This window comes from Somniosus microcephalus, chromosome 4, assembly GCF_052327205.1.
Source record: "Somniosus microcephalus isolate GS21.2 chromosome 4, FLI_Smic_1.0, whole genome shotgun sequence".
Taxonomy (NCBI): Eukaryota; Metazoa; Chordata; class Chondrichthyes; order Squaliformes; family Somniosidae; genus Somniosus; species Somniosus microcephalus.
Genome location: NC_140990.1, coordinates 238,056,875 through 238,083,527, shown reverse-complemented (window position 1 = coordinate 238,083,527; position 26,653 = coordinate 238,056,875). Strand labels below are relative to the sequence as shown.

At 42.7% G+C, this 26,653-nt stretch overlaps 1 protein-coding gene across 2 annotated transcripts in view; it reads left to right on the top strand.

Moving 5' to 3' along the window:
- The window catches only part of itprid2 (ITPR interacting domain containing 2), a 216,176-nt gene that overhangs the window by 129,293 nt on the left and 60,230 nt on the right, over positions 1–26,653 (top strand). For both annotated transcript variants that reach the window (XM_085985961.1, XM_085985960.1), the window contains exons 3-10: positions 590–638; positions 5,816–5,865; positions 6,095–6,151; positions 14,285–14,327; positions 14,422–14,520; positions 16,293–16,501; positions 18,153–18,919; positions 25,466–25,550. In XM_085985961.1, the coding sequence (XP_085842087.1) occupies positions 590–638; positions 5,816–5,865; positions 6,095–6,151; positions 14,285–14,327; positions 14,422–14,520; positions 16,293–16,501; positions 18,153–18,919; positions 25,466–25,550 (1,359 nt within the window). The remainder of the gene's footprint in view (positions 1–589; positions 639–5,815; positions 5,866–6,094; positions 6,152–14,284; positions 14,328–14,421; positions 14,521–16,292; positions 16,502–18,152; positions 18,920–25,465; positions 25,551–26,653) is intronic.

The following is a 26,653-nucleotide window of genomic DNA, read 5'->3' as shown; positions in this document are numbered from 1 at the left end:
GCCCCGTTCAGCAATTTCTGGCCCAATAATGTTTTTGCACTGCAGCTTCCTGATGCTGTAAACCAAATACCCTGTACCTCAGAGTCAGATAAGAAAAGTTTACTAAAATAAATATAACCGAATAAATGTTATTTTTCAAGTGTGGCAGGTTAAAAAAGGAAATTATTTTGCTGCCTGGTTGTCATTCTAGATTTCAGTTCATGGCTTTGTAATGAACATCAACAAAATTTGCAGAAGCAGCTGAATTAGCTTGATCTCCTGCATCTTGCTACATTTGCGCTTGAGGAAGTTCCTAAGATGTGATGATCTGGTGAAATCATTGGACTCGTAACTCAATGTGGAGATGCACTTAATATGTGCTGGAACTTTGAACATTCTGTGTATTTTGAAAAGCAGCATGTTCTTGATTGCTTGTGGCTACAACAGTCATTACAGAACTGTTAAAGATCTTTAAAGCCCAACATATTCAGTCTGATTCCAACTTTACAGTGGCTTTAATTTCTAACAATCTTAGTTATGGCTGATAGCTTGTGAATTAAATGTAAAATGATAACACATTGCACTAAACTGATATAATTTCCTTTGACAGAAAATGGCATATCAAATAAGAAGATTGAAATTTGGCTTCAAGATTGTGGGTAAGTCTGTTTCTGTTGGGGGAACAGAGCATATGGTGATCTTTTTTTAATAAAAACATGTTTAATTATAACATAAGAAATAGGAGTAGGCCATACGGCCAGTCGAGTCTGCTCTACCATTCAATAAGATCATGGCTGATCATCGGCCTCAACTCCACTTTCCCGCCCGATCTCCATATCCCTTGATTCCCCCTAGAGTCCAACAATCTATCTATCTCAGCCTTGAATATACTCAAAGACTCAGCATTCACAGCCGTCTGGGGCAGAGAATTCCAAAGATTCACAACCCTCTGAGTGAAGAAATTCCTCCTCATCTCGGCCTTAAATGGCCGACCCCTTATCCTGAGATTATGCCCCCTTAATGTTATAAACTATTTAGAAGTCACTAAATCCAGAAAGGTGCAGCAATTGTGGCAGCTTTATTCTATTGTAATTTTCTTACTACTGTGTCTAATATATCTCTAAATTTGAACAGTAATGCACACCAAACAATTAACACTGATTTTAATTAATTTTGTGAAGTTTTGTTTTAGTACAAATGCCTTTCTATATTTATACTATTCCATTTTTAGACCACAGGACAAAGACTATTCAGAAATAAGCAAATGGTTTTAAGGTCAAAGCAATTTCCTGATATGCAGTGTAATGTGGAATTCTCCTACCCTGAGGATTTTAGAAGAGTTCCAAGAAAAGATAGGGTCACATGCTTTACTTATACAATTAATCTTTCCATAACATGGCTTCATTTATGTTTAGTTTCCTTAGAGCACTCTATGACTCGATGTATAGTTTTGCTTGAAGGGAAAAGTAGGTCTAAGAATAGAACTCTGCATTTTATAGAAAAATACTTGAGAATTTACTGTATTTCTAAAATCATCAGTTTTATTATTGGCATGCGGAGACCCTCAAGGGTGGCGATGTCATTGATGGAGAGTGTCCCAGAGTGGCTACATAGGAAACGGGCCACAACATCTGCCTGGCTCAGATTCGCTCTGGAACCGAGGAATCCTAGGGAAACTATGTTATAATTTGGGAATGCAGTGTATGGCGTGTTGTCCTGGGATCCTGTGGCTTTGATTCTGTTCTTGCACCACTCCGTAGTCAAGGCCCTCCTTATCTTCCTCCTCCCCCACCATTTTCTTATGGAGCTGCTCCAAGATGTGCAAGAGACACTCATCAGTGACGTCAGTAGAATGTTCTAGCAGGAAGCGAGACCTATCTTAAAATTCCACAAGTGACAGTTTTACAAGAATTGCAAATAAAATTCTCGAGTATTTTTACTATAAAATAGCAGAAGTACCCTCAACTTGCCTCCCCCTTTATGCATTCAAATATTTATTTCAGTCGACCCACTGTCGGGCTTCTTACTCTTCCAGCAAGCAGGGTAGAAAGGTCTTCCACATCCATCTCTTCACAGCAGCAGTTAATGTTGTTCTATGAATGGCTGCAACAGAAGGTGCACTCCTGCAGGATGACTCGTTCTGAGCTTTTCCTCCATCTATGCTCCCCTCCCCTTTCTGATGAAGTGTTTCACCTGAGAATTAACAAGCTTCTACATAATGTTTAAAATGGATTCAGATATACTGCATTATAAATCAGTGGGCACTTAAATACTGAAAATGTAATCACCTCACCATATGCCTAATGTACAAATAATTCTGGCACATCTAAACCAAGCCCTCTAAATGCTGTCACATGCATAAGTTTAAGTGACAAATGAAGTGAACTCTGGGAATTCAATTAAAAAAAAATCCTCCTGAACATCCCAGATATGTCATATCTAACCTTTCAGTTAACTAATCCAAGTATTTTGTTATTTTCTTTGCAAGTTGCATGACATGTGATTCAAGGAAGAAAATGTGAAAACTATATTTGGGAGGTAAAAGGGTTGTAGCAAGTTTTAGATTCCAACTTTCCTTTTAGCAGGAAATACGAAACCCATTTGCATTTGTACATGGAAAATACTTTTTAAAATGATTATAGCTTTCTGTACAAACAGTTCTGTAATAATAATTCCTTAGTCATCCATTACACTTTGAGGTCCAGCCATTTGTTCCATCTTGAATATAAATTGAGTTTACATTGGTATTCTACAACATGTACTTTTACAACAGTATTCATATTACACAAATTTAGCTTTAATACACACTTATTGAACATTTGCATGCATGGTGGTTATTTATGTTGTACGAGTGGGTCTCCTATGATTTCGCTCCACAAGAGGATATTTATAAGTGAGATTGGCTGCTTAAAGGTTTAAACAGAAGTCTGTGAGGGACATGCTCAGAAATAAAATGTTAGTTTCCTGGGGAACCTGAGAGAATCAAAAATACTATCAGGAATTTTTTGTATGAAATTTGAGATATATAGTGAAGTGATGGGTTTATGTGTACAACCCTTCAGGCTGTAAAAATGCTCTTGCTCCAGAAAAAGCACTCAATTGGTAGAATATATGCAGTTACACTCTGCAAATTTCCTTGCACTCAGAATGAAAACAATTTGCTGTTAAAATGGTAAATCTCTGTAAAAGCTTGTGATCCACAAGAGCAGAGTTCCTAAAAGCAGTAGTTTACTCATTCCAGAACTATTACCTGTTCAAAGATGTGCATCCTTTAAATAGTGTAATCACAGTTGAAGTCGGCAAGCTTGCTGAAGATGAAATAGTAGAGGTAATCTGCATTATGTCTCCTTTGAGTCAATGGGAAATATGCAGAGCCTTTGGCTGTCGGCTGCTTTTTTTCCATAAAGCTTTTGCCAATGCACACATCCGCTTTGTCTCAGTGGTAGCATTCTCGTCTCTGAGTCAGAAGATTGTACGTTCAAGTCTCTCCCGAGATTTGAGAACATAATATAGGCTGGCATTTCAGGGCCATACTGAGGGAGTGCTGCACTGTCAGCGGTGCTGTCTTTCAGATGAGAAGTTAAATCGAGGCCCCATCTGCTCTCTCGGGTGGACATTATTCAAAGTGGAGCAAAGTTCTCCTGGTGTCCTGGCCAATATTTGTCTCTCAGCTAACACCTAAAACAGAATGGCCTAGAAATTCACTGGCCTTAGCGCCGCTTTTGAGGCGCTAGAGGGCCTAGCGGCGAAGTTATGGCCAGTTTTGAAATTGACAGGGGCCCTAAATCGGCGTTAGGCCGGTAGCGCTGCGCCGGCACCGATGACGTCATCGGTGTGCGCAGCGTCCCGGTTGCCATGGTAACCCGCCCGAACTCGGAAATTGAGTTGCGGCCGCCTCGCCCGTGGCAGCCGCAAGCAACGTTCTGGCAGAGGTGCCTTACAGAACGTTGCGCCGGCGCATTAAAGGCCCCGCGGCGGCCGGCCGCTTTCCCGCCGCCCGCCTGGCCGCAGCTCCCTCCCCGGACTTCCCCCCCCCCCCCCCCCCCCCGGAACAGAAGCAAGCCCGGCACTTGTCCGAGGTGCCGGGCTCATTTTTAAAAAGATTATCGCGGGCCGCGGCCGGGTGCAGGCAGCTCCTCCTTAAGGGAAGGAGGAGGCCTGCACTTCCCGAACCTGCCGCACCGCAGCGGGCGCCCCAGCGCCGGAATAGCGCCGAAATTCAGCGCATAGCGCCAGTTTTCAGGCGCTAACAGCTTTCAGCAGCGCCGGCAGCCGTTTGGGCGCAGAAGTAGTGAATTTTTGGCCCGCCCAGCGCGACTTAGCTCCGGCACTAACTTCCGGCGCTAAAGCCGTCGCTGCGCCAAAACCCAATTTCTAGGCCAATAACTGGTCAATTATTTCATTGCTGTTTGTGGGACCTTGCTGTGCGCAAATTGGCTGCCACGTTTCATACAACAGTGAATATTTCATTGGCTGTGTTGTGACAGTCGCTACATAAATGCAAGTCTTTTTTTTCTTTTATTGGAGAGAGCATACATCTTGAGGGTCTAATAAAACCTTAATGTTGTCCTTTTAGAGTAGGCAATAGAAATATGAAGAAGTACTGCAGTATATTGCCCTTTCCCTTCCACTGTTCTCCCAAGGAGAGCATTGCACTGATTATCAAGATAATATAAACTAATCTCTGAACTTCATAGGCTTTCCTAAAACGAAGTATTGTTTAGATTATAGAATTTTCACACTGTAAACTTTGGTTACCCAAATGTCAGAATTATTTTTGGATGAAGATAAGTTTTGGGGTAATAAACCAAAAAACTTCCTCAGTAACAAAAACAAAATAAATTTGTTTCAGAATACATCCCATAATGTGTGCATTTAAAGCACAACTTTGACTAGATGGAATAACTCGGTTAGTAAAAAATTCCTAAACTTTCCTATAATATGCAGATATTTGGAGAATATTACATAGAGGAAACATTGTGTTTGTACAGTTATCATACAATAATTCAACCATTTCTGCATCAATTGTGCAAGAGAAACCAACCAGACTAGCATGGAAATAAATATTAAGTATTGCATGAAATATGGTTAATTACCATGGCCCCTGGATTAAAGAATGTTGAGGATTTTCTATGGTGAGCACTATATAGTTGGCAGGAAATGAGGAAAATTTAAAGTGGGGCTGCCTTGATTTCAGGAGACCTTCACACAGTTTTCTTTGCAATGACATGGCTGCAATGCAAAGCAATAATATTTTTTAGCTCCTCCCAAGTTATTGTCACAATTCTTTGTTTCTTCCATTAAACGTGCTGCATTGGTGCATGAGGAGGCTACTGAGTTGTTATTGGAATGCAAGTAAAATCTTACCTGATGTAGCACAATGCACAAGACAGAAGTATTCCATTATCCAGCAGCTTTTTATTGCTCCCTTTTTTGAAAGAAAAGAGAGACTTTCATTTATATAGTGCCTTTCACAACTTCAGGATGTCCAAAAGCGCCTTACAGACAATGAACTACTTTTGAAGTGTAGTCACTGTTGTAATGTTTGGTTTAAATAAAGTGAACAATTTTTAAGGCAACAGGTCTTGTGTGTTGTAGTAGGTGGTAAATTTACTGCTTATCAAAAACCACTGGTAAGAGGAGCCACAGTTAGCCAATTATATACTTATCCTGGGATCCTGCCCCTCCTCCAAAGCTGTTTCTTAATTGTAAAGCAGAAGCTGTTGGCACAGTAACCATTCTTTCACCTGCTTGTCTTTTTGTTTATTTGTAGGCCGAGTATGCATTTATACATATTAAAAGACAAACTTATTAAACTTTTATTGTATACTTGCAGAACACCATTGGGGGCATCTTTGGATGAACAAAGCCCTCTACCGTTGAAGGGTAAGTTTGTTTCTTACCAATGGATGTTATTTTGGATTGGTAGAAAAGGTGTCCTGTTTGTAGATATTTAATAGGTGTGATTTTTTTGCTTTTGTAATTTTATATTTCAGAATCAAAGCTTAAAATGTAACTTATGTAGAAGAATTTTGATATAAATAAAGGCATTTTAAGAAATGGAAGTTAAACATAAAAGGTTTACACTCACTTCAGCTTATGACTGTTTCAACAGGCGCAATTACAAAAAATGGATGTAGCTTTGAGGATGACCTGTCGCTGGGTGCAGAAGGTGGGTATGTTTTGTGATGGAGGATATGCAATAATATTTTCATCAGGCCTCTCTTGTATTCTGTTAGCTTGTTAATTCTGTGAGTTACCATTTAAAAAGAATTGTCATTTGTACCTTCTGCCTATTTAATTGTGAGTTGTTTCTGAAGTGTTGCTCAGAAACACTGCTGTTCATTAGGTTTCCTTAACACCTCGGAGTTGACACCTGTCTAGCCGTGGCATGAATACTGGAATTTGTAAAGTGGGAAATGCTAATTTTTGCAGAAGGAAAAGTTCCAGAACTCTCACTGAAATATCATTTGGGCATTTTCTGCTACTTACTTTAGATAGGTTTGAAGTTTAGAAGGATATCAATCCTTCTTTCCACAGCCATCTTGTGCCATGCTGCATTTAGGGAAATGTTCAATCTATTTTCAAGCCTTTGCCTGTGCCATTGTGAAACCGCAGTTAGTTGATGTGGGAGTGTGACCCGCGATGGTTTTTCCTTCAATTTTTTTCCATCATTTAAGGTGAAGATCCATGTGTACACAAGTGAGCTACCATCTCACTTTTAGTACCTTTGTCAGCAATGAGCACTCTAGGTTGTGGACAGACTAAGCTTGGTGCAGATTAAAGCTCACTTTGCTCTGTCTTGACAGTTCACCTTCATCCCAACCCTAAATGATCATCCTTTGGTTCTCAGCTGACCGTTCCAATTTACACATCAGGCACCCTTGACATCTGAGTGAAGTTGCCAGATTAGGGTCAGTTGTGTACTGTGGGCTTATGCCAACTAAGAAATGGGTTTAATTTAAGGGCCTTTACGTATCTGCAGAGAGAAGATTTTCATCCCATAAGTTTGAGCTGGATTCCAATTCAAGCCCAGGATGAAAGGACTGTCTAGTGAATATTTATCTTTCCCCTTCTCCATAATACTATATCTTAACATCAGAAGCTGTGATATGGGGGAAATTACAAGAGAGAATCCATGTCCCACTGCTCTGTAATGCCACGTGTGGATCCTCCAATGTGGTGCATCACCATCTCTAAGAGCTGTTTTAAGACTGCTTGCCAACTGTCTGGAGCGCAAAAGTAAAAACTGATTGTCCCGCCCATACATGATTGTTTTCCAATCTTATTTTTGACTGTCTGGATTTGAATGTACAGAGAATGGAGTTGTTACCCGTGAAGTAATATGATCTTCAAGGTATGTTTATGCTGCCTCAATGCTACAACTGGATTGTTCAAACTGCAAAATGATTTTCTTGCTCGGCAAACAGTTGGCCAATTTTAGTTTAGTACCATGTATGCATTGTAGGAATTAAAACGCAGTGGAATTTATTATTAGGATGTAGACCTTGTCTACAAATGGTTGGTTAAACATTACGTTTTTGTGCCTAAAATATTTACGTGGTTTGACAAGTTAAGGAAGTCTTGCCAAGAAAAAATGCTACAGACAGAGCTACAGGAACAGAATCTAAAAGCTGTCCTGTTCGTGTGGCTGTGTCATTAAAAGTTACCCACCTCCTGATTAATACGCAGTTTTCTTATACAATTGAAGGGTTTGTTCGAAGAGGAAGTGCCTTGTGTTTAAGGCTTTACTTGATTCCTGTATGAGATGAAAATTACATTTTAACCACTTATACAAAGCAACTGAGTTTGTAAATGCATAAAAAGCAGTCTGCTTCAATCATTTATGGGAATTAATCACATTCAATTTTCTGATTAATGTTTGTCAATGATATTTTCCTCACAATTCTGTGTGACAAACAGGATTAATCAGGCTTGAACAAAGCTGCTACAACAGGGGATGTCTGTGGCATAAAATAAACGTAAAATGAAGAGTTTCTTTTGGAAAAAAGGGTTTCTGCTGGTTTTCCAAGGTTTTTTTTATGAAGCAAGAGTAAGCTAGTTTATATGACTGAAACTGAGATTTGAACTTGTGACCCTTGGCAATGGAGTTTCTATTACTAGAGCGGTGTGCCTGTGTTACAAATTTTGGATCAGCACTAGATATTAGAACACGCATTACAGAACTGTTTAAGATCTTTAAAATTCAACATATTCAGTTACAGTGGGTTTAATTTGTAACAATCTTAGTTAAGGCTATTGGCTTATTAATCAAATGTAAAATTATAGCGCATTGTACTAAATTGATACAATCTCCCTTTGACAGAAATAGGCCGTAATAATAAGTGCTGGATTCTCTGATCGCTCATGTGCCTCAGAGCATTCCTCTTGCCTTTTGTCAGCAGACTGATGAGCACTCCAGTGAGATGAGGTCAATTGTAAACCGACAAACTGGTTTATTTTACATGAAATATATGATTCAATATGATTTCAGTGAAATTCAATTTATTTCGCAACACTCCTCATAACATGAAAAATAAACAAAATATGCATGTTAATGTACTATTCTCCCTTGACAAGCTAGCAATCCCTGTAACTAGCCAACACTAACCTTTCTCTTAAAGGACATGTCTGTTCTTATCTTAGCCTGGATTGACTGAACTCATTGGCTGATTAGAACGCAAGAGCTCTATGCCCCTTCGTCAGAATCCAAAGGGAGAGAGAAAGACAGAGAGAGGGGATGAAACCAAGCCTGATCTCTACCTTTCTCCTAACCCTCTGTGTTGAGGATTGACTCATTGCGCTGCTAATAAAAACTGCCACCTCAAATCAAGAACCACACATGGCACCTACATTGCCTTTTCAGCTAAGACACCACCTTGCCTCTGACGATGAAACCACTCCCAAAAGGTGCGAATTCCTCTGGAGATGTTGGAATGCACAAACTGATGTGCATCATTGCTTTTAATGGCGAATCAATTTCTCTTTGGGAGGGTTCATCAAACTCCTAACTGCCCTTTGTTTTAGTGGCTTCAGGCTTTTTGCTAACAAGTCAGAAAAGAATGCTGGACCTCTGGGGAAAATAAGCATTTGTATCCTGAACCTGACTTTATATCAAAACAAATTATAACTTAAAAGTAAAAATTCCTTCCAGGCCATCTAGGTGGAAATCTCTAAACATGGCAGTTTATAATTATCAATCCTGCACCTAGCACATGTCCATCATGCATCAGATGTCACATTGTTTCTTGCACCCAGAACATGTCCATCACATACCAGATGACCCACTTTGCCTTGCACCCAGCTCACAACCATTACATACCAGATGGTCACACAAATGCAAAACAATCTTCAGTAAAAGGTACAGGTCAGATTAGTAGTTAAACATCACAACTGTGCTCCAGACCCAAGAATACCCACCAACAACACCATGGGAGATCCATTAGTTGTATTATATTTTTGCAATCAAATGTACTTGCCTCCACTCCGCTCCTGAAGATGCTAACTATTGTTGGGCCACCGTTCCACAGCTGCAGCAGCCCTTAGCAGCTCCTCACAATGAGCGACAACAACTTGCATTTGTATACTGCCTTTACTGTCCCAAAGCATTTTACAGAGGCATAATCAAAACAAATGGATGCTGAGCTAAGAAAGGAGATATTCGGAGGGGCGGCCAGCAGCTTGTTATAGGGTGTGGTATGGGCAGCCGAGCTTTGGATGAGCTGAAGTTTATGGAGGGTGAAGGATGGGGAGGCTAGCAAGGTGAGCACTGGAATAAGTAAGTCTGGATTGACAAGTGCATGGACGATGGTGGAGTTGCATGATGATGAGGTGGAAGTAGGCAATATTTGTGATTGGGGATATGGGGTTGGAAACTTTGCTTGGGGTCAAATGGGATGCCATGGTTGCAAGCAGTCTGGGAAAATGGCTGGAGAGGAGGATGGAGTTGGTGGCGAGGAGATTTTTTCAGGAGCCGAAGATAATAGCTTCCCAATGTTTAGCTGGGGGAAATTGTGGCTCATCCAATACTTTTTATAAATTTGTTTTATGGGATGTGGGCTCGCTGGCAAGGCTGGATGTCAAACAGATAGTTTGGCAGAACAAAAGCAGTGGAAGGATTGAGAGAAGTGGTGGAGTGATCGAGCTGGATGTCATTGGCTAAATGTGGATGAAGCCGCCCAGCAGTTCTTCATGTGAGCTTGATTAGTGATCATGTGAGCTTGATTAGTGAGCGTTCTGTTTGTCCATTGTAGCTATTGCAACCAAGCTCTAATCTATTCTCACCTGTCATTTTACATGTGCACTCTTTTCAGCATGGAAAATGGTCAAGAGGGGGAATTCTGCTTGTTTACTTTTTTCTGCCCAGCCAACAGCCTTGAGGCTAGGTGCGGCACCACAACTGTTTTCCTGACTAAATCCGCACAGAATTAAAGATTTAACCTGGAATCTTTTGCTCTGTATAGCTTAGTAATATATTGGGTGTTGCCTTTATCCCTTCAGGCCTTCAAGGCAGATTGGAATGATGTATATTTAGAGTTCAGATGTCTTGCAAGATTTTTATTCATGCAACATAATAGTTTAGTATAAATTATATGTTGAATAATTTATACTTTCTATACCTGCTATATTTTGGAAATGGGAAGAAAAAGGCTTCATCTATATATATAAAGCGGCTCTTCTGTCTGTCCCGATGTCTGTCTGTCTGTCTGTTCTCTATACGTTTGAAAGTTACAGAGCGTACCGACGCGCGCGTCACCTCAAAAGAAAGCTTGCGATTCCGGACCGGTCATAGGCGTATTTACGTTTCGGCCGGACAAAAATCCCGCCCGCGGTATCCCAAAAACGTTCAGCGTTCCGCTCATTAGCATCTCATTAGCGACCGTGTGACGTCGAGGTCCACCAATCGGACGGCGGGTTCCTTCCTACAGTTGAGTGTCGAGTGACTCGACCATTGACCAATCCTACGCTTCGGTGACCTGACCGGTCAACCGATCAGTGCGTGTGTGGGCGGGCCTTATCCTTCTGAACCGAGGTGAGTGGCCGCCATCTTGATTTTTCACAATTTTTCCCCCCACACTTTCTGTGTGTTAGGGAACTAAGGTAAATATTTTAATGATGTGTTAGGGAATTAAATAACAATTTAATAGCGGGGGGTAGAGCTTCGGGAAATCGCCGGGGGGGAGGTGGCGGGGGGGAGAGCCTCTGGAAATCGCAGGGTGGGGGGGGAGCCTCGGGAAATCGCGGGGGGGAGAGCCTCGGGAAATCGCGGGGGGGGGGGGGGGGAAGAGCCTCGGGAAATCGCGGGGTGGGGCGGGGAGAGCCTCGGGAAATCGCAGGGGGGGGCGAGCCTCGGGAAATCGCAGGGGGCTCGCGCCGCCCGCACTGACCGCGCATGCGCCGCCCGCGAGAGCCCGCTCCCGGCGCCGGCCGCCGCTCAGCATTCCCGCTATCGGAACGGCACCGGACCTCAGGCGCTAGGCAGGGGGAGGGGCCGGAGAGAGGGACAGAGGGGAGGGTGGGGGAGGGGAGGGAGACAGGGGAGGGGAGGGAGAGGAGGGGAGGGAGGGATAGGACAGGGAGAGGACATGACAGGGAGAGGGGGGACACACAGGGGCAGGGAGACCAAGCGCCCCACAATTGCCCTCGCAATGCGGGGCTCCCCAGCTAGTCTATATATATAAATCGGTACTTCTGTCATCGCGTGTGCGTCTGGGGGGTATGCGCTCGAAAGTTACAGGGCGTACCTACGCGCTCGTTGCCTCCAAAGAAAGCTTACGCTTCCGAGACGGTTTTAAGCGTATTTACGTTTCAGCCGGGCTAAAATCGCGCCTGCGGTATCCCAAAAACCTTAACATTCTGCTCATTAGCATCTCATTATCCGCTCATTAGCGACAGAGTGACCTCGAGCTCGACCAATCGTACGCCGGGTTGCTGGCGTGTGCCGCCGGGCCAATCGGTGCGTGTGTGGCCGGGCCTTATCCTTCTGAACCGAGGTGAGTCGCCGCCATCTTGATTCCAAACTTTTCCTTTCTTTTTCCCGCTTTCTGCGTCTTAAAAAATACGTTGCTTTTAAAACACATATTGTTTTTTTAAAAAATGATTTAGAAAGTAATTAACTTATCTAATCTCATTAATTTTCCTACCTTTCCCCGTTTTTCCAGGTAGGCCTAGAAGCCTCGGCGTCTCCTCTGCACCCACGCCCGAGCTAGGCACCTCCCGGCCCCACTCGAAGGCTGGAGGGCCGAGCCTCAGCCCAGCGCCGCTAGGGTGCGCGCGCAGCAGGAGCTGAGACGCGGCGTCTCTCTCTCTGGCTCGGCCAGGGGGCGGGGCTTGCTGAGCGTCCAGCGTTACCCTGGCAACGGGTCCGCCGGCCGTCTCGCACAGCCGCAATCGGCGGTCTTCACCTCGGGGGGGGCCGCGACCCTCCGGGGGGGGGGGGGCCGCGACCCTCGGGAGGGGCCGCGACCCTCGGGGGGGGGGGGGGGGCGCGCGCGCAGCAGGAGCAGCTGAGACGCGGCGTCTCTCTGGCTCGGCCGGGGGGCGGGGCTTGGTCAGCGTCACGGTTACCCTGGTAACCGGGCCCGCCGGCCGAGCCAGAGAGAGACGCCGCGTCTCAGCTCCTGCTGCGCGCGCAATCGGCGGTCTTCACCTCGGTTGGGGGGGGGGGCGCGACCCTCGGGGGGGCCACGACCCTCGGGGGGGGGGGGGGGGGGGCCGCGAGGGGGTGCCCCCCGCCCTCCCTCCCCCCCTGCCCCCCTCCCTTCCCCGCCCCGCCCTTCCCCGCCCCGCCCTCCCTTCCCCGCCCTCCCTTCCCCGCCCTCCCTTCCCCGCCCTCCCTTCCCTCTCTTCCCCCCAGTCGCTCTCTCTCTTCCAACAACAACATGCCCTCGAAAAAGCCTCGGCACCGCCGGGCACTTCAGCTAGTAGCATTATATAGAATACACAGCACAGAAACAGACCATTTGGGCCAACCAGTCCATACCGGCATTTATGCTCCACTCGAGCCTCCTCCCATCCTTCCTTATCTAACTCTATCAACATAACCCTCTATTCCCTTCTCCCTCATATACTTATCTAGCCTCCCCTTAAATGTAACTATACTATTCACCTCAACTACTCCCTGTGGTAGTGAGTTCCACATTCTCACCACTCTCTGGGTAAAGAAGTTTCTTCTGAATTCCCTATTTGATTTCTTGGGGGACTATCTTGTATTGATGGCCTCTAGTTTTTCTCATACCCACAAGTGGAAGCTCTCTCTCTCTCTCTCAAAACCTTTCATAATTTTAACGACTTCTATTGGGTCACCTTTCCCTTTTCAAGAGAAAGAGACCCAGTCTGTTCATCCTTTCTTGATGGGGATAACCTCGCATTTCTGGTAACATCCTTGTAAATCTTCTCTGCACCCTCTCCAGTGCCTCTATACCCTTTTTATAATGTGGTGACCAGAACTGTACACAGTACTCCATCTAACCAAGGTTCGATACAAGTTTAGCATAACTTCTATACTTTTCAATTCTATCCTTCGAAATAATCCCGAGTGCTTGGTGTGTTTTTTTATGACCTTATTAAGCTGTGTCATTACTTTTAGTGATTTGTGTGTTTGTACGCACAGATGCCTTTGCTCCTCTACCCAATTTAGTTTCTTATTTTCCAAGTAATATGTAACCACCTTATTTTTCTTACCAAAATGTAAGACTTCACACTTACCTATTAAAACAAGATTATTTTGGTCATTATAAGGGTACTTTTCGGACTTTATGCTTCCGTGGGTAATCTTATGCATTTTGGCGTACATGCTGTGCCCGATTTTCCGATCATAATACACAGCATGCCCTGGAATTTCCAATATGCATTCTTGGAGGCTGTGGCTTTCACAAACTTACCCTTATATGTCATCTTTCTAAGTTTAGTCAAAGGTTTAGCAAGTCTATACAGAGTCAACTTTACCTTTGTGCAGGTTGTCTTTGCTTTGTGGTATATTGCCATGTTCTACAAAAAAGTAAACATCGATGTGCTGAAACGCATGGAAAACTGAATAAGCAGTGAGTAAAGGTTGTCATTTATGTTTTAAAGTGGAGCTGAGCTTGAAGTAAAATAGCTTGAGCCCTGTCTTGCCAAGGAACAGCCATATTTGTAGTTATTGACTAATGCACGGACTCGTCTGACTGCTGGAGTGTAAATGAGTGGTTATTGTTTTTTGGGTTGTGAAGCTGGTTGTCTGTGTATATCCAGTTATGTATTTAAATTTTAAAAGTTATTGCCCTTAGAAAGTCTATCATTCACGTCTTGTACTTTCCACCCACAGCTAATTATCTTCACCCTCGCTGTAACTCTATGTCAGCAGCAAGGTTAGTATCTGCTTCAACAGAAAAATGTATTTCTTCATTTTGATTTCTGAAGAGTCTTTCTCTCTGTTTCTAATCAATAATGTCTGCCTTGTAGCCATGGGACATCAGCCAAGGAAAAGCGGAAGCAGTTTTATCAAATGGGAAATAGTATGAACTCTACTGGCTCTGGCAAGAGCAGTACAACTCTGTCTAGGTAAGGGAATGTCAAATGAAATGCAGGCCTGTAGCCTTTTTGTTAATAGTTGAGGAATATGCTAATAATAATACTTCATAAATGTGTATTGCACTTATACACGGAGTATACTGTACGATGATTTCTAGAAACTTTGTATGTCTTTTACTTGAGTAAACAGTGCTGTTATAAATATGCTTCATAGGATTCACATAAATTAGATGAGCACAGTTAATTGTATAATCGTTGTGAAAAATGAGTGGAAGTATTTTTTGTATGCCCAGCAATGTAATTACTTCTGCGTTTTTTTCAAATGCTTTATATAGTTTTACATTGCACTAAAATAGTAATTTGTTATTTAGGACAAATGTGAACTTTTGCTTTATGTTCTGTTAATTTTCCTGCCTTTGTCGCATAAGACAACACTTTTGTGGCCTTGTATAGCAGGGTGTATCCAATAATAATGTTCCTAATTTTGGAGGAGACACCATTTGCCCTCCATTATCTACTATATTCATTGCTTTCTATTCTATTCACTATCCCCTCCAGCAAAAATAATCCAAAATCTTTCAATGCAAAACTGGTATTGAGAAAAAAAAGACTCTTGTGTTAATGTTTTTATTTTTTATAATCCACATTCCATTTTTGCTGATCATTTACATATTGTGATATCTCTATTGTTTGCTGTTAACTATTGCTGGTATCCCACAGATATGGAATACAGGTCTTTTAAGTAGAGCCAACTATTTAAACTTATTCGATTGCAGGGTTGGAACACTTTTTCTGTATTCCACATATTCTCTAAAACTGAAGAAGTGCACATTAACAATTTGTTATGCCAAGTTTAGCTGTCTAGCTGACTATAGATATTAGGATATTAAAAACATTTTTAAGCTTGGCTGGTCAGGGATTGAACAAAAGTATGAACCCATCCCTATTACCATTCACTAGTAGTAAGGCTGTGTATTGCGTGATCAATAATACCCCAGTTTCTAACTTTCAGGTCCATTTAAATGGATTTTCAAGATGGCAGGCAAAACACATTGGAGAGAGTTGAATGCTACGTCATGTAAAAACATGAAAGCCTTTAATGTGTCATCTTAGGCTTTCAGTAGGTTCAGCCCCAATGGTTCAACCAGTTAAGACACTGAATAGCTGAGTCATACAGACCAGGAAGGTTCCAAGTTTAATCCCAAGCCCTCAGTGCTTTAGTAATCTTAGTTAGGGCAATACTAGGGGTGCTACCATTGACCTGCCAGGAAGTGAAAAATCAGCCAAGGTTCCTACTCCTGACACTATCCAGTGTTGCCTGGTGTGATGGTGACTTGCCAAGTAAAAATCAGCTGTGATACCCCCATGGTAGAATGCAGGCTCGCATACAAAAAGTACCCCCTCAAAGGAAGCAATGGAAGGCTGCTGTCACCCATGAAAACATACCCCAATAAGTGTTGGTACCTTCAGAAGAAAAGGGAAAATAAAATTTGATTATGGTATAGTCCTAATTCTAGTGACTAATGACTAGTATTTGCATAATTGTTTTATTCATTCTGGGATGTGGATATCACTGGCAAGGCTGGCATTTAGCCCCCATCCCGAGTTGAGAAGGCAATTTATACTGCTGTGTAACAGAATCACAAATGTAATGATTGAACTATAAAGCCACAATTGTCTTTTTGTTCATTTTCCTGGTCAGTTTGATAAACATTTAAACAATTTTTACTTGCTGCACTTTTGCATTCTTTTGAATTTTAGCATTGCAGCAAATGTGATTTAATTTTTATTAATACTTTCAGTATTTCAGAATTATTGGACCTTTATGAAGAAGACCCTGAGGATGTCCTGTATAATCTTGGATTTGGAACAGATGAACCTGACCTTGCATCTAAAATTCCAAGTCGATTTTTTAATGCTTCATCATTTGCAAGAGGAATAGATTTTAAACTATTTTTAGATGCTCAAATGCAACGTATGGAATTGGACAATCCAAATTTTGCCCTGACAAGTAGGTTTTTTAATTTTTCATATGAATTAATATTCTGTGGAGGCGTGTTTCACATCGACCATCATTACCTAAACAGATGGTTTACTCATGCATTCATTTTCTGAAGAAATAATCATGCTTCCCTTTCATTTAAAAAAGGCAAAGCGATCTGTGTTTTAACACAAGTCAATCTCCTACCCCTGATGGCTGCAAGTGTTCCAAGTGGCATGATGCTTGGAGAATCTTGGCCTAGTTCCCAGGGAGAATAAGTACCAGAGTGCAAAATTGTTCCTAATGTGACATGAAGTTGGCAGTTCCATGTCACAGGCTGGCTGATAAGGGAGCTGTTACATTGGCTGCATTAAGGGCTGGCTACTCTTGAGGTTGGGCCTTAGATGCACAGTTGGGGCTGTGTCAAAAGTGTTTTAGTCTACTTTTGATAGTGCTATACCAGACTGAGGGTACTTGATGCTGACACTGGATGAGAGAAGTTCTCCATTCGCCAGCAATAAAATCCCTCACTTTGAACACAAGTTCTCCCCGCTCCCAAAACAAACACAAAAAAGTAATGGCGTGTAAGAGTATAAGTAGAAAAGGGAGAGATTTTAAACAATTCCCTTCCATGGTGCTGCTATCAGAATGAAAATTACTATTCTCAAGTTGTTGGAAGTAACTTCAGTGCAAAATAATTTTTCTTTTACATTTATTTCTCCTTCCATTTTGATGCAGGTCACACCCATTGTCTTTTCCTGGTTCTTTGTATCGTACTCCTGATGTCCACACTGACCTTTTATTTCATTACCTTTCGACAATCCCTTTGTTTCATACACTAGATGAAGAATCAGCTACTGACAACACTAGTTAGGATAAATGTAGCAGCACTTACAAAATACATGGTTTTCATCCTTGCCTCTGACAGCAATCCTACCTCAGCCTTCACTTTAAATGACGAGTAGCGCCGGCATTGGGAGCACAATTGCCCAGAAAACATGGCAGTTGGGGGACTGAGTGCCTGCTCACCTCTGTTCAAGCAATGAAGTGCTTTCATGACGCTGGCCTTTAGGGTCTTTTTGTTTCATCCGTTGAGAAATATATTGGTGCTAAAGAAAATGGTTGTGACTGTCAATGTCTGAAAAGCTGTAGAATAGCCCTCCGATAGCAGTGAGGCAGTTTCTAATGCAGTGGGGTTGGGAGACAGCAGAAGAGAACTTCTTTAGAAACCAATAAGGCCTATCAGCATTATATGTGTACACATCTATGATGCATTAAAAATCTTGCATATAGCACACACTTCCTATAAGTGTCACACCTACTTTCTGTAACACATGATTAACCAGTATTGTTTTACAAATATCTTTTAAGGTATCTACTGCAGTTCATGTGGCATGGTAGCACTTCAGCTAAAGTAACTTGATGGGCTTTTGGGCAGCAGCCATCCATTACTATTCACCATGGAACTCCAGGAGTTCCACTGTTATATGCAGTAGTTGTGAAAATAATACAGGGCAGGGTCTATTTCAAGAATGTAGCATGTCTACTGCTCAGATGACATAGAGAAATGACAAGCAATGCTGTTATAGCTTATGTTGGCATTGAATCCTTTTGTTGCCTTTTCATATGCTCTATCATATATGTTATCCTTTGTATAATAAATTCTTCCCTTCAATTACAGGCCGGTTTCGCCAGATTAAAGTTCTCACCACAGTGGCTAATGTATTCTCCTCACTGTATTCTCAAGTTTCTGGTGCTCCTATAAAAAGGATTGGTAGTGCGGGTGAAGTCCCAGCTGCAGGTCCAGCTCTTGCAATTGGAAGCAATGTAGCTAGTAGACTAAAGAAGACCATATCAAAACTCAATTTACTTGGGGCTCAGCAGGTAAAAGCAACAGAAGCAAGCAATCAACCAATTTCACCAGACCCAGAAAATTCAAAAGCATCACAATCTTCTGGAACGAACAAAAGCATCACTGACATTGAGAAGAAAGAGGAGGTAAAACAAAAGAAAGAAAGGATTCAGAAATGGCGTAGATTGACTGACCCTTCACTGAAACCAGTAACTGAAGAAGTGTTGGGTGGAAGTGATGGTCCTTTTAGCCCCTCAGAATCTATTCCTCAGGAAATTGTGTCCAACATAGCAAATGGTCATACAGAATCCAAGCAGAGTGGGGCTGCTTCCACTAAAGAAGGTATGGGGAATAGCTTGCATGACCAGAGTGGAATCTCAGATTCTTCTAATACTAAAGACTTGAATACATCCACAGACCTGGAACTTGAAGCCATCAGTGAGCAGACATCTGTCCCCTCACAGGAAAGTGCATCAATTGTGTGCACAAGACCAGCATGTTCAACCCCTGACAAAGAGCCCGCTGCAACTGTTCAGCATCCACTGGTGAAAACTCTGATAGAGGAGCAGAAGGAATTCTCATTTGATTTGGAAGAGGCAAGTCGTTACTTTGCAGTTTTGTGTTTTTAAAGGATTTGCTAAACACCTTATTTACAATATTTATCTGCAGCCCTCCAGCCATTGTAACTGTTAGGTGCTTTTCATAGAAACATAACATAGAAGATAGGAGCAGGAGTAGGCCCTTTGAGCCTGCTCCGCCATTCAACGAGATCATGGCTGATCATCCAAACCCTAGCACCCGGTCCCTACACCGACAGCCATCCCACCCAAGCCCTATCCCCGTAACCCCACATATTTAATCCCCCCTAACACTAAGGGTCAATTTTTATCATGGCCAATCAACCTAACCCGCACATCTTTGGACTGTGGGAGGAAACCGGAGCACCCGGAGAAAACCCACGCAAACACGGGGAGAATGTGCAAACTCCACACAGTCACCCGAGACCGGATTTGAACCCGGGTCCCTGGCGCTATGAGGCAACAGTGCTAACCACTATGCCCCCCATTTTAACTCTCCTCTTAAAGGTATTTAAAAAAATTTCAAGAGTGGTCCTTTCAGTGTTATAATTTTAGGGTGGACAACTGCAGGGTTTTGGGGCTGCTCATTTCTGTTGACCAGCAGCTCGACCCCTTTTTTCATAATACAGTGACAGATGTGACAGACTTACTGGTGTATCTGTCAGTCAAACTGATTTGGAGAGTTAGGTTGCAGTAAAACAACCCACCTTGGGACTTTGTCTTTTTGTTGTATCATGCCATTTTGCATATGAATGTTGGCCAATTGAGTGGGAGTAACCTGTTGGAGCTGTCAGAGCAAGTATGAACACAAATAACACCATGCCATTCCCATAACCGATGTGCATCTTCTAACATTTGCACCCTCTAATGTTTATTTTTAACCTTCTATTTATCTTACATATATATTGGTCGAGACTTCCTTTGTGGTTTCAGTAAGACTACAGGAAGCACTTGTGTTTTTAGGATACAGTATTGGGTTATGTTTACAAATATAATACTGGGTTATGTTCTATGCAACAATCAGTTGAGTCCTTGACAAAAAAGAGTTATAACTGACCTGATTTCTTTAATAATTTTGCATAATTGAATTCCATATTAGTGGTATGTCAAACAGAAACATTACTGCATTTTGTGTTCTGGTGACCAACCATAAACTTAAAATCACAAGCTTAAACTGAACACATCATTTACTGATTTGTGTATCGCCATGAATGATGATCTTGATAAAAATGAGAAATGGTGATTGTATATATTAGGTGTAATTTTAATTTATTTTTTGTTTACCATAATATATCCTGGGCCCTGAACTTCTGGATATGCCGATAAATATTTGGGGAGTTGACATTCCTCTGCTTTGTGAACAAGGTGGACATGTATAGAGTGATAGAATTACTGAAGAAATTAGCTGTGGATTACTCATCTCCTGGGCATTCCTGCTCCTTAAAAACAAGTACGAGCACAGCTTGTTAAAAGCTCGAAAAAAAGGCCAGCTGAAATTCTCAAGGGGCGTGTCTCAACTCCTGCAGTATTCTACATCAGAAGATGAGTTTTGATGGTAATGGTAATATGGGGACTATCAGAAGGTCAAAAATGCCTTTAATGAGTGCAAAGATTTGAGTAGCAGATCAGTGATTAGTGCTGGCAATTTCTGATGGTTATTATGTGTGTAGCAATCAATGCCAACATACTATGGTAGATACGACGACGAGATAGGTCCATAACTGAGATGCTATGAAACACACCTGGGCCTGGTGGAGGTGCAGTGCATAAAGAGAGTCAGGCTCACCGGGCAGGTTGTGACTGAGGTATGTCACTTGGTGCACAAAGAACTGTCGGGACAATCAACCATCTGTAGTTATTGAAGGTCACATGTGTCCTTAACTTTTATGCCATAGGGTCCTTTTAGGTGCCCACAAGGGACATTTTAGATAGCTTAGAATTGTTTAATGTTACCGCTCAGAAACAGGCCATTTTTCCTCTCGGGTTTGTGCCCAGGTTTTTCTTCACATAAGGTACTCGCTATTTTCCACATCCTTTAATAATCCTTTTTTTCAAGTAACTGTCTAATATTTTTTAAATATTGACTTCATTTCAACAAGTTTGTGGCAGGGGATTCTGCATTCAAGAGTTAAATTATGTGAGCAGGTTGCATAGACTAGGCTTGCATTCCCTTGAGTATAGAAGATTAAGGCGTGATGTAATTCAGGTGTTTCACGTGATTAAAGGGTTTGGTGGGGTAGGTGGAGAGAAATTATTTCCTCAGGTGGGGAGTCCAGAATAAGGGGGCATAATCTTAAAATTAGCGCTAGGCCATTCAGGGGTGATGTCAGGAAGCACTTCTTCCGGGAATTTGGAACCCTGTCCCCCAAGAAGCTGTTGAGGCTAGGTCAATTGAACACTTCAAAACTGAGATTAGTTAGGTAAGTGTATTAAGGGCTATGGAACCAAGGCAGGTAGATGGAGTTAAGATACAGATCAGCCATGATCTCATTGAATGGTGGAACAGGCTTGAGGGGATGAATATGAAAGTAAAATTATGTGTCCAAGTATTTAGTTATGTAATGTGAATAAATAATTGAAGGTCTTACAAAAATGACTGATACTGAGAGTTTTGTGATATATAATCTCTGAAAATATGTTGCAAAATTGCCAGTATTGAATTTGCCAAACTGCCATTCCATAAAATTTCAGTGACTGCATTTTCCCATTAAACCATTTGAGTACAGATTGTGTTTCGCTTCTTTCACCATAAGAACATAAGAATTAGGAGCAGGAGTAGGCCTTACGGCCCCTCGAGCTTGCTCCGCCATTCAATAAGATCATGGCTGATCTTTGATCTCAACTCCACTTTCCCGCCTGAACTCCATATCCCTTGATTCCCCTAGAGTCCAAAAATCTATCTATCTCAGCCTTGAATATACTCAATGACTCAGCAGCGACAGCCCTTTGGGTAGAGAATTCCAAATATTCACAAGCCCAAGTGAAGAAATTCCTCCTCATCTCAGTCTTAAATGGCCGACCCCTTATCCTGAGACTACGTCCCCTAGTTCTAGACTCTCCAGCCATGGGAAACAACCTCTCAGCATCTACCCTGTCAATGTCCCCTCAGAATCTTATATGTTTCAATGAGATCACCTCTCATTCTTCTAAACTCCAGAGAATATAGGCTCAATCTACCTAATCTTTCCTCATAGGACATCCCTCTCATCCCAGGAATCAATCTAGTGAATCTTTGTTGCACTGCCTCTAGAGCAAGTATATCCTTCCTCAGATAAGGGGATCAAAACTGTGCACAACACTCCAGGTGTGGTCTCACCAAAGCCCTGTACAATTGTAACAAGACTTCCTTACTTTTCTACTTCAACCCCTTTACAATAAAGGCCAACATACCATTTGCCTTCTTAATTCCTTGCTGTACCTGCACACTAACTTTCTGTGTTTCCTGTACGAGGACACCTAAATCTCTCTGAGCACCAACATTTAATAGTTTCCCGCCATTTAAAAATATTCTGTTTTTCTATTCTTCCTACCAAAGTGAATAACCTCACATTTCCCCACATTATACGCCATCTGCCAGCTTTTTGCCCACTCACTTAATCTGTCTATATCCCTTTGCAGGCTCTTTGTGTCCTCCTCAGTTTACTTTCCCACCTAGCTTTGTATCATCAGCAAACTTGGATACATTACACCTGGTCCCTTCATCTAAGTCATTAATATATATTGTAAATAGCTGAGGTCCAAGCACTGATCCCTGCGGCATCCCACTAGTTACAGCCTGCCAACTGAAAAATGACCCACTTATCCCTACTCTCTGTTTTCTGTCCATTAACCAATCCTCTATGTATATGCTAATATATTATCCCCAACCCCATGAGCCCATATCTTGCATAACAGCCTTTTATGTGGCACCTTATTGAATGCCTTTTGGAAATCTACTGGTTTCCCTTTATCCACCCTGCTAGTTACATCCTCAAAAAACTCTTGGGGAAATTGTGTTTAACAAATTTATTTTCATAAAACCATGTTCCTTAATAATGGATTCCAGCATTTCCCCGACAGCTGGACTGTCGTTCCCTGTTTTCTCTTTCCCTCCTTTATTGAATAGCGGGGTTACATTTGCTATCTTTCAATCCGCTGGGACCGTTCTAGAATCTAGGGAAGTTTGGAAGATCACACCCAATGCATCCACTATCTCTGCAGCCATCTATTTCAGAACCCTAGGATGTAGGCCATCAGGTCCAGGGGATTTGTTGGCTTTTAGTCCCACTAGTTTCTCAAACACTTTTTCTCTACTGATCTTAATTGCTTTAAGTTCCTCACTCTCATTAGCCCCTTGTTTCCCCACTATTTTAGGTCTGCTTTCTGTGTCTTCTACTGTGTGAAGACGGATACAAAATATTTATTTAAAGTCTCTGTCATTTCCTTATTCCCCATTATAATTTCTCCTGTCTCCGCCTCTAAGAGACCAACGCTTACTTTTGCTACTCTCTTCCTTTTGCATACTCTTGTTTTCTAACACATTATATTCAAACAAACCATTCAGCACATTTTGTGCTCTTGATCTATCTTGCAGCTTAAAATGATTAATTACTAGAATTATTTAAGGGCCATAGAATAATCTTAAATCTGGTGTGTATATCTCTCCTGCTTTTCTGTTTGTGTGTGTATGTTTGTGTAACATAGGTATTATAATTGTCTAAGGCTTAAAGATGATCAGAAACATTATTATTATAATCTACAGATATTTTCAGGCCTCAGGCAGGGGGAGCCTGGAGGGAGGTCTGGCATGATGGGCAAGGGGAAGGGGCTGAAGCAGCAGAATGGATGGTCTCAATCTTAATGACGAAGAAGTCCATGGGCTCCTCACACTTGTTGGAGGGGAGGATGGAGTGGAGAGTGGTTTAAGGAGACAGTGGTAGTGGAGAAAAGAAGCTGGGGGTTATCTTCACATTCTAGGATGATCCCGAAGTAGAGTGTGGTTTCCTCAGGAATGTGCAGCCTGATGGCTCTTTGTGGTCCAACCAGATCTGGCAGTGGGTGGCTAAACCAGTTGTGCACCAGATTCGCTGAAGATTGCACCCCTTGAACTTGAAGGCGAGAGGATTGGGGCCATACTAGGGGAATCAGAGTGGGAGAGATTAAGGGTCTTGCTGGAGACAAGGGCATCAAGGTGGACATGAGATAGTGGTTAAGCAGATCAGCAGCTGTGGGAGTGTGGTGGTGAATGGAGGACCACAGGCTAGGCTTTTGTGTAGTTGTAAGGGATTTGGGGAGTTTTTTTTTTCCCAGGCATGGACACTGAAGGAAGCGGGGTTTGAAGGGAGAGGAGGGAGGTGGATGGTGAGCATTATGAAGAAGTGATTAGAAATAGCCTTGTCTGGCAGTACAGAGGCCAAGAGAGATGGCGAGGTCTAGGGGCTACCCGTGAGCACAGGTAAGAGAATTTATATGGAGGGAGAGGTTTAGGGGATATAGGAGGGCAGTGAATTCAGTGGGTTGAGGGCAATGGGAGCTGAGATCAACAACAACTTGTATTTATATAGCACCTTTAACATAGTAAAACATCTCAAGGTGCTGCACAGGAGTATTTTAAGACAAACAAATTGACACCGATCCACATAAGAATAAATTAGGGCAGGTGACCAAAAGCTTGGTCAAAGAGGTAGGTTTTAAGGTGAAGATTGAAATCACCAAGGGTGAGAAGTTACTCAGTGCAGAGGCTGAAGGGAGGGAAGATATCTCGGTGAGAAACGGCCTACTTCCTTGACCCTAATTCCATTAAACTGTTGATCAGCCAGCTTCCCTTCCTGTACCCCATGTTAGCTAACCTTGTAAGTTATTCCCTCTCCTCAGGTGTTGCAATTCTCTGACTTTTGTAAGCTTCCGGTCATCCAAAACTCTTCTGCCCGTATCCTATCCCACACCAAATTACAATCACCCATCACTCCTCTCCTTTAGTCCTACATTAGCTCCTGGTTCTTCAAATGCTTAAAAATAAAAAAATTTCATCGTCACCTTTAAATCCCTTCAGGACCTTACCCTATCTCTCTAACCTCCTCTAGCCCTATAACCTCTCCTCTTTAAAACTTCATTCCTCTGACTCTGATCTCCTAAGCATCCCCCCCTCCCCTTTGTCCCATCATTGGTGCAGTGTTCAGCTGCCTAGGCCCCATGCTCTGGAATTCTCTCTCTAAACTTCTCCAGCTCCCTCCCCCCCATTAAAATGCTCCTTAAAACCCAACTCTGACCAAGCTTTTGGTCACCCCTCCTAGCAACTCCTTCTTTGTCTTGGAGTTTATTTTTGTCTGATTATGCCTTTGTGAGGCACCTTGGGATGTTAAAGGCGCTATATAAATGTAAGTTGTTACAGATGTTTTCAATTTGGAATTAACTGTAAACTATTCAGTGCAACGTGCAAACAAGGAAAGGGGCTTAAATTGTAACAATAAGAGCTATATCCTGTTGAGACTAGCTGCTGATTTTGCTTTTCTTTAAAAGGATTTTCTAACTTTATTGTCTGCAAAATCTAAATGGTCACATTTAGCTTATAACTTTATTGAACAGGTTCAAAGCAATGAAGGTGAAGCACCAAATGCTGCAGCAACTAGAAATCCTGTTTCACATGACAGAGTTTCAGCAGCCAGTAAAAGTAAGTAGAATATGTACTTGAAAGACTTAAAAACACTGTTTTTCCAGATTTAAAGAAGTTTTTAATTTGTTTTAAGTATAAAATGACTCTTTGGCCTAGAAATTCGGTATAGCCGCGTTTGGGGTGCTAGTCCTGGCGATGCGCAAAGTTTAGCGCCAGGCACAATTTAGCGCCACCTAGCGCGATATTGGGTTGCAGCGTCCCTAAAGGTGATTGCGGCGCTAAATCAGGCGCTGCACGCTACTCTTGAGGTGCTAACCCGGCGGCGCAACCCAATTTTGCGGCGCCGGGGCGCAGCGAAGGTGCTGTCAATAATCACTTTCCCTGAGACACACTGGCGCCGGCCAGCTCTTAAAGGGGCAGGGCAATTGGCATCACCAGACACACTCACTGCCTTGTAGGCCTTCAAAGCGGTGGGAGCCTATCTCTGGCGCACCAGCCTAGCAAGACATGGAAAAGGTGAGGCAGAGGACGGAACACCTCACTGATGGGGCATTGGATGCTTTGGTTGGCGCAGTGGAATCAAGGCCAAGGAAGATGGTCGGAATGTGATTTATGTTTTGGACAGTCTCCCGGGTGTGAGAGGCAGTTATGTGTCAGTGTATTAGTTTTGCTTTCTGTTGCCATAGCTTTCTCATGTTTGAAGGAACCACATTTTGTGTAATGAAACACTTTCTTCATTTACAATGGCCATGCCTGCTATTTACATGCATCATGCCCTTCACAGGCTTGGGGGTATCAGACCGGTTCCATTCCTCTTCTTGGAATGGCAGCAAGCATTCCGTGAGAGGGGCCTAGAAGCTACTTCTGATCAGCCTCTGATGCGCAGCCTAAGAAGAGCTGCTCGCGTAGAAGTTCAGGCCAGCAGGCATCTTCTCAGCCACCGACAGAGATGTCCTGCACCTTATCTGAGGCTGCAGATCTAGCTGAAGCAGCTGGCACAGCTCAGTCACCACCTCCTTTCTAAATCGCAGCCTTCTGACACACTGCTCCTCCAGCATGTTCATGTAGGAAAACTGCTGTCGGAAAACCCTGCCAGCGTAAGGTCTGCTGTGGCGACGTCTGTTGGCCCTCCTCCGTCTGGCCATGCCCGCCCCCCTCTC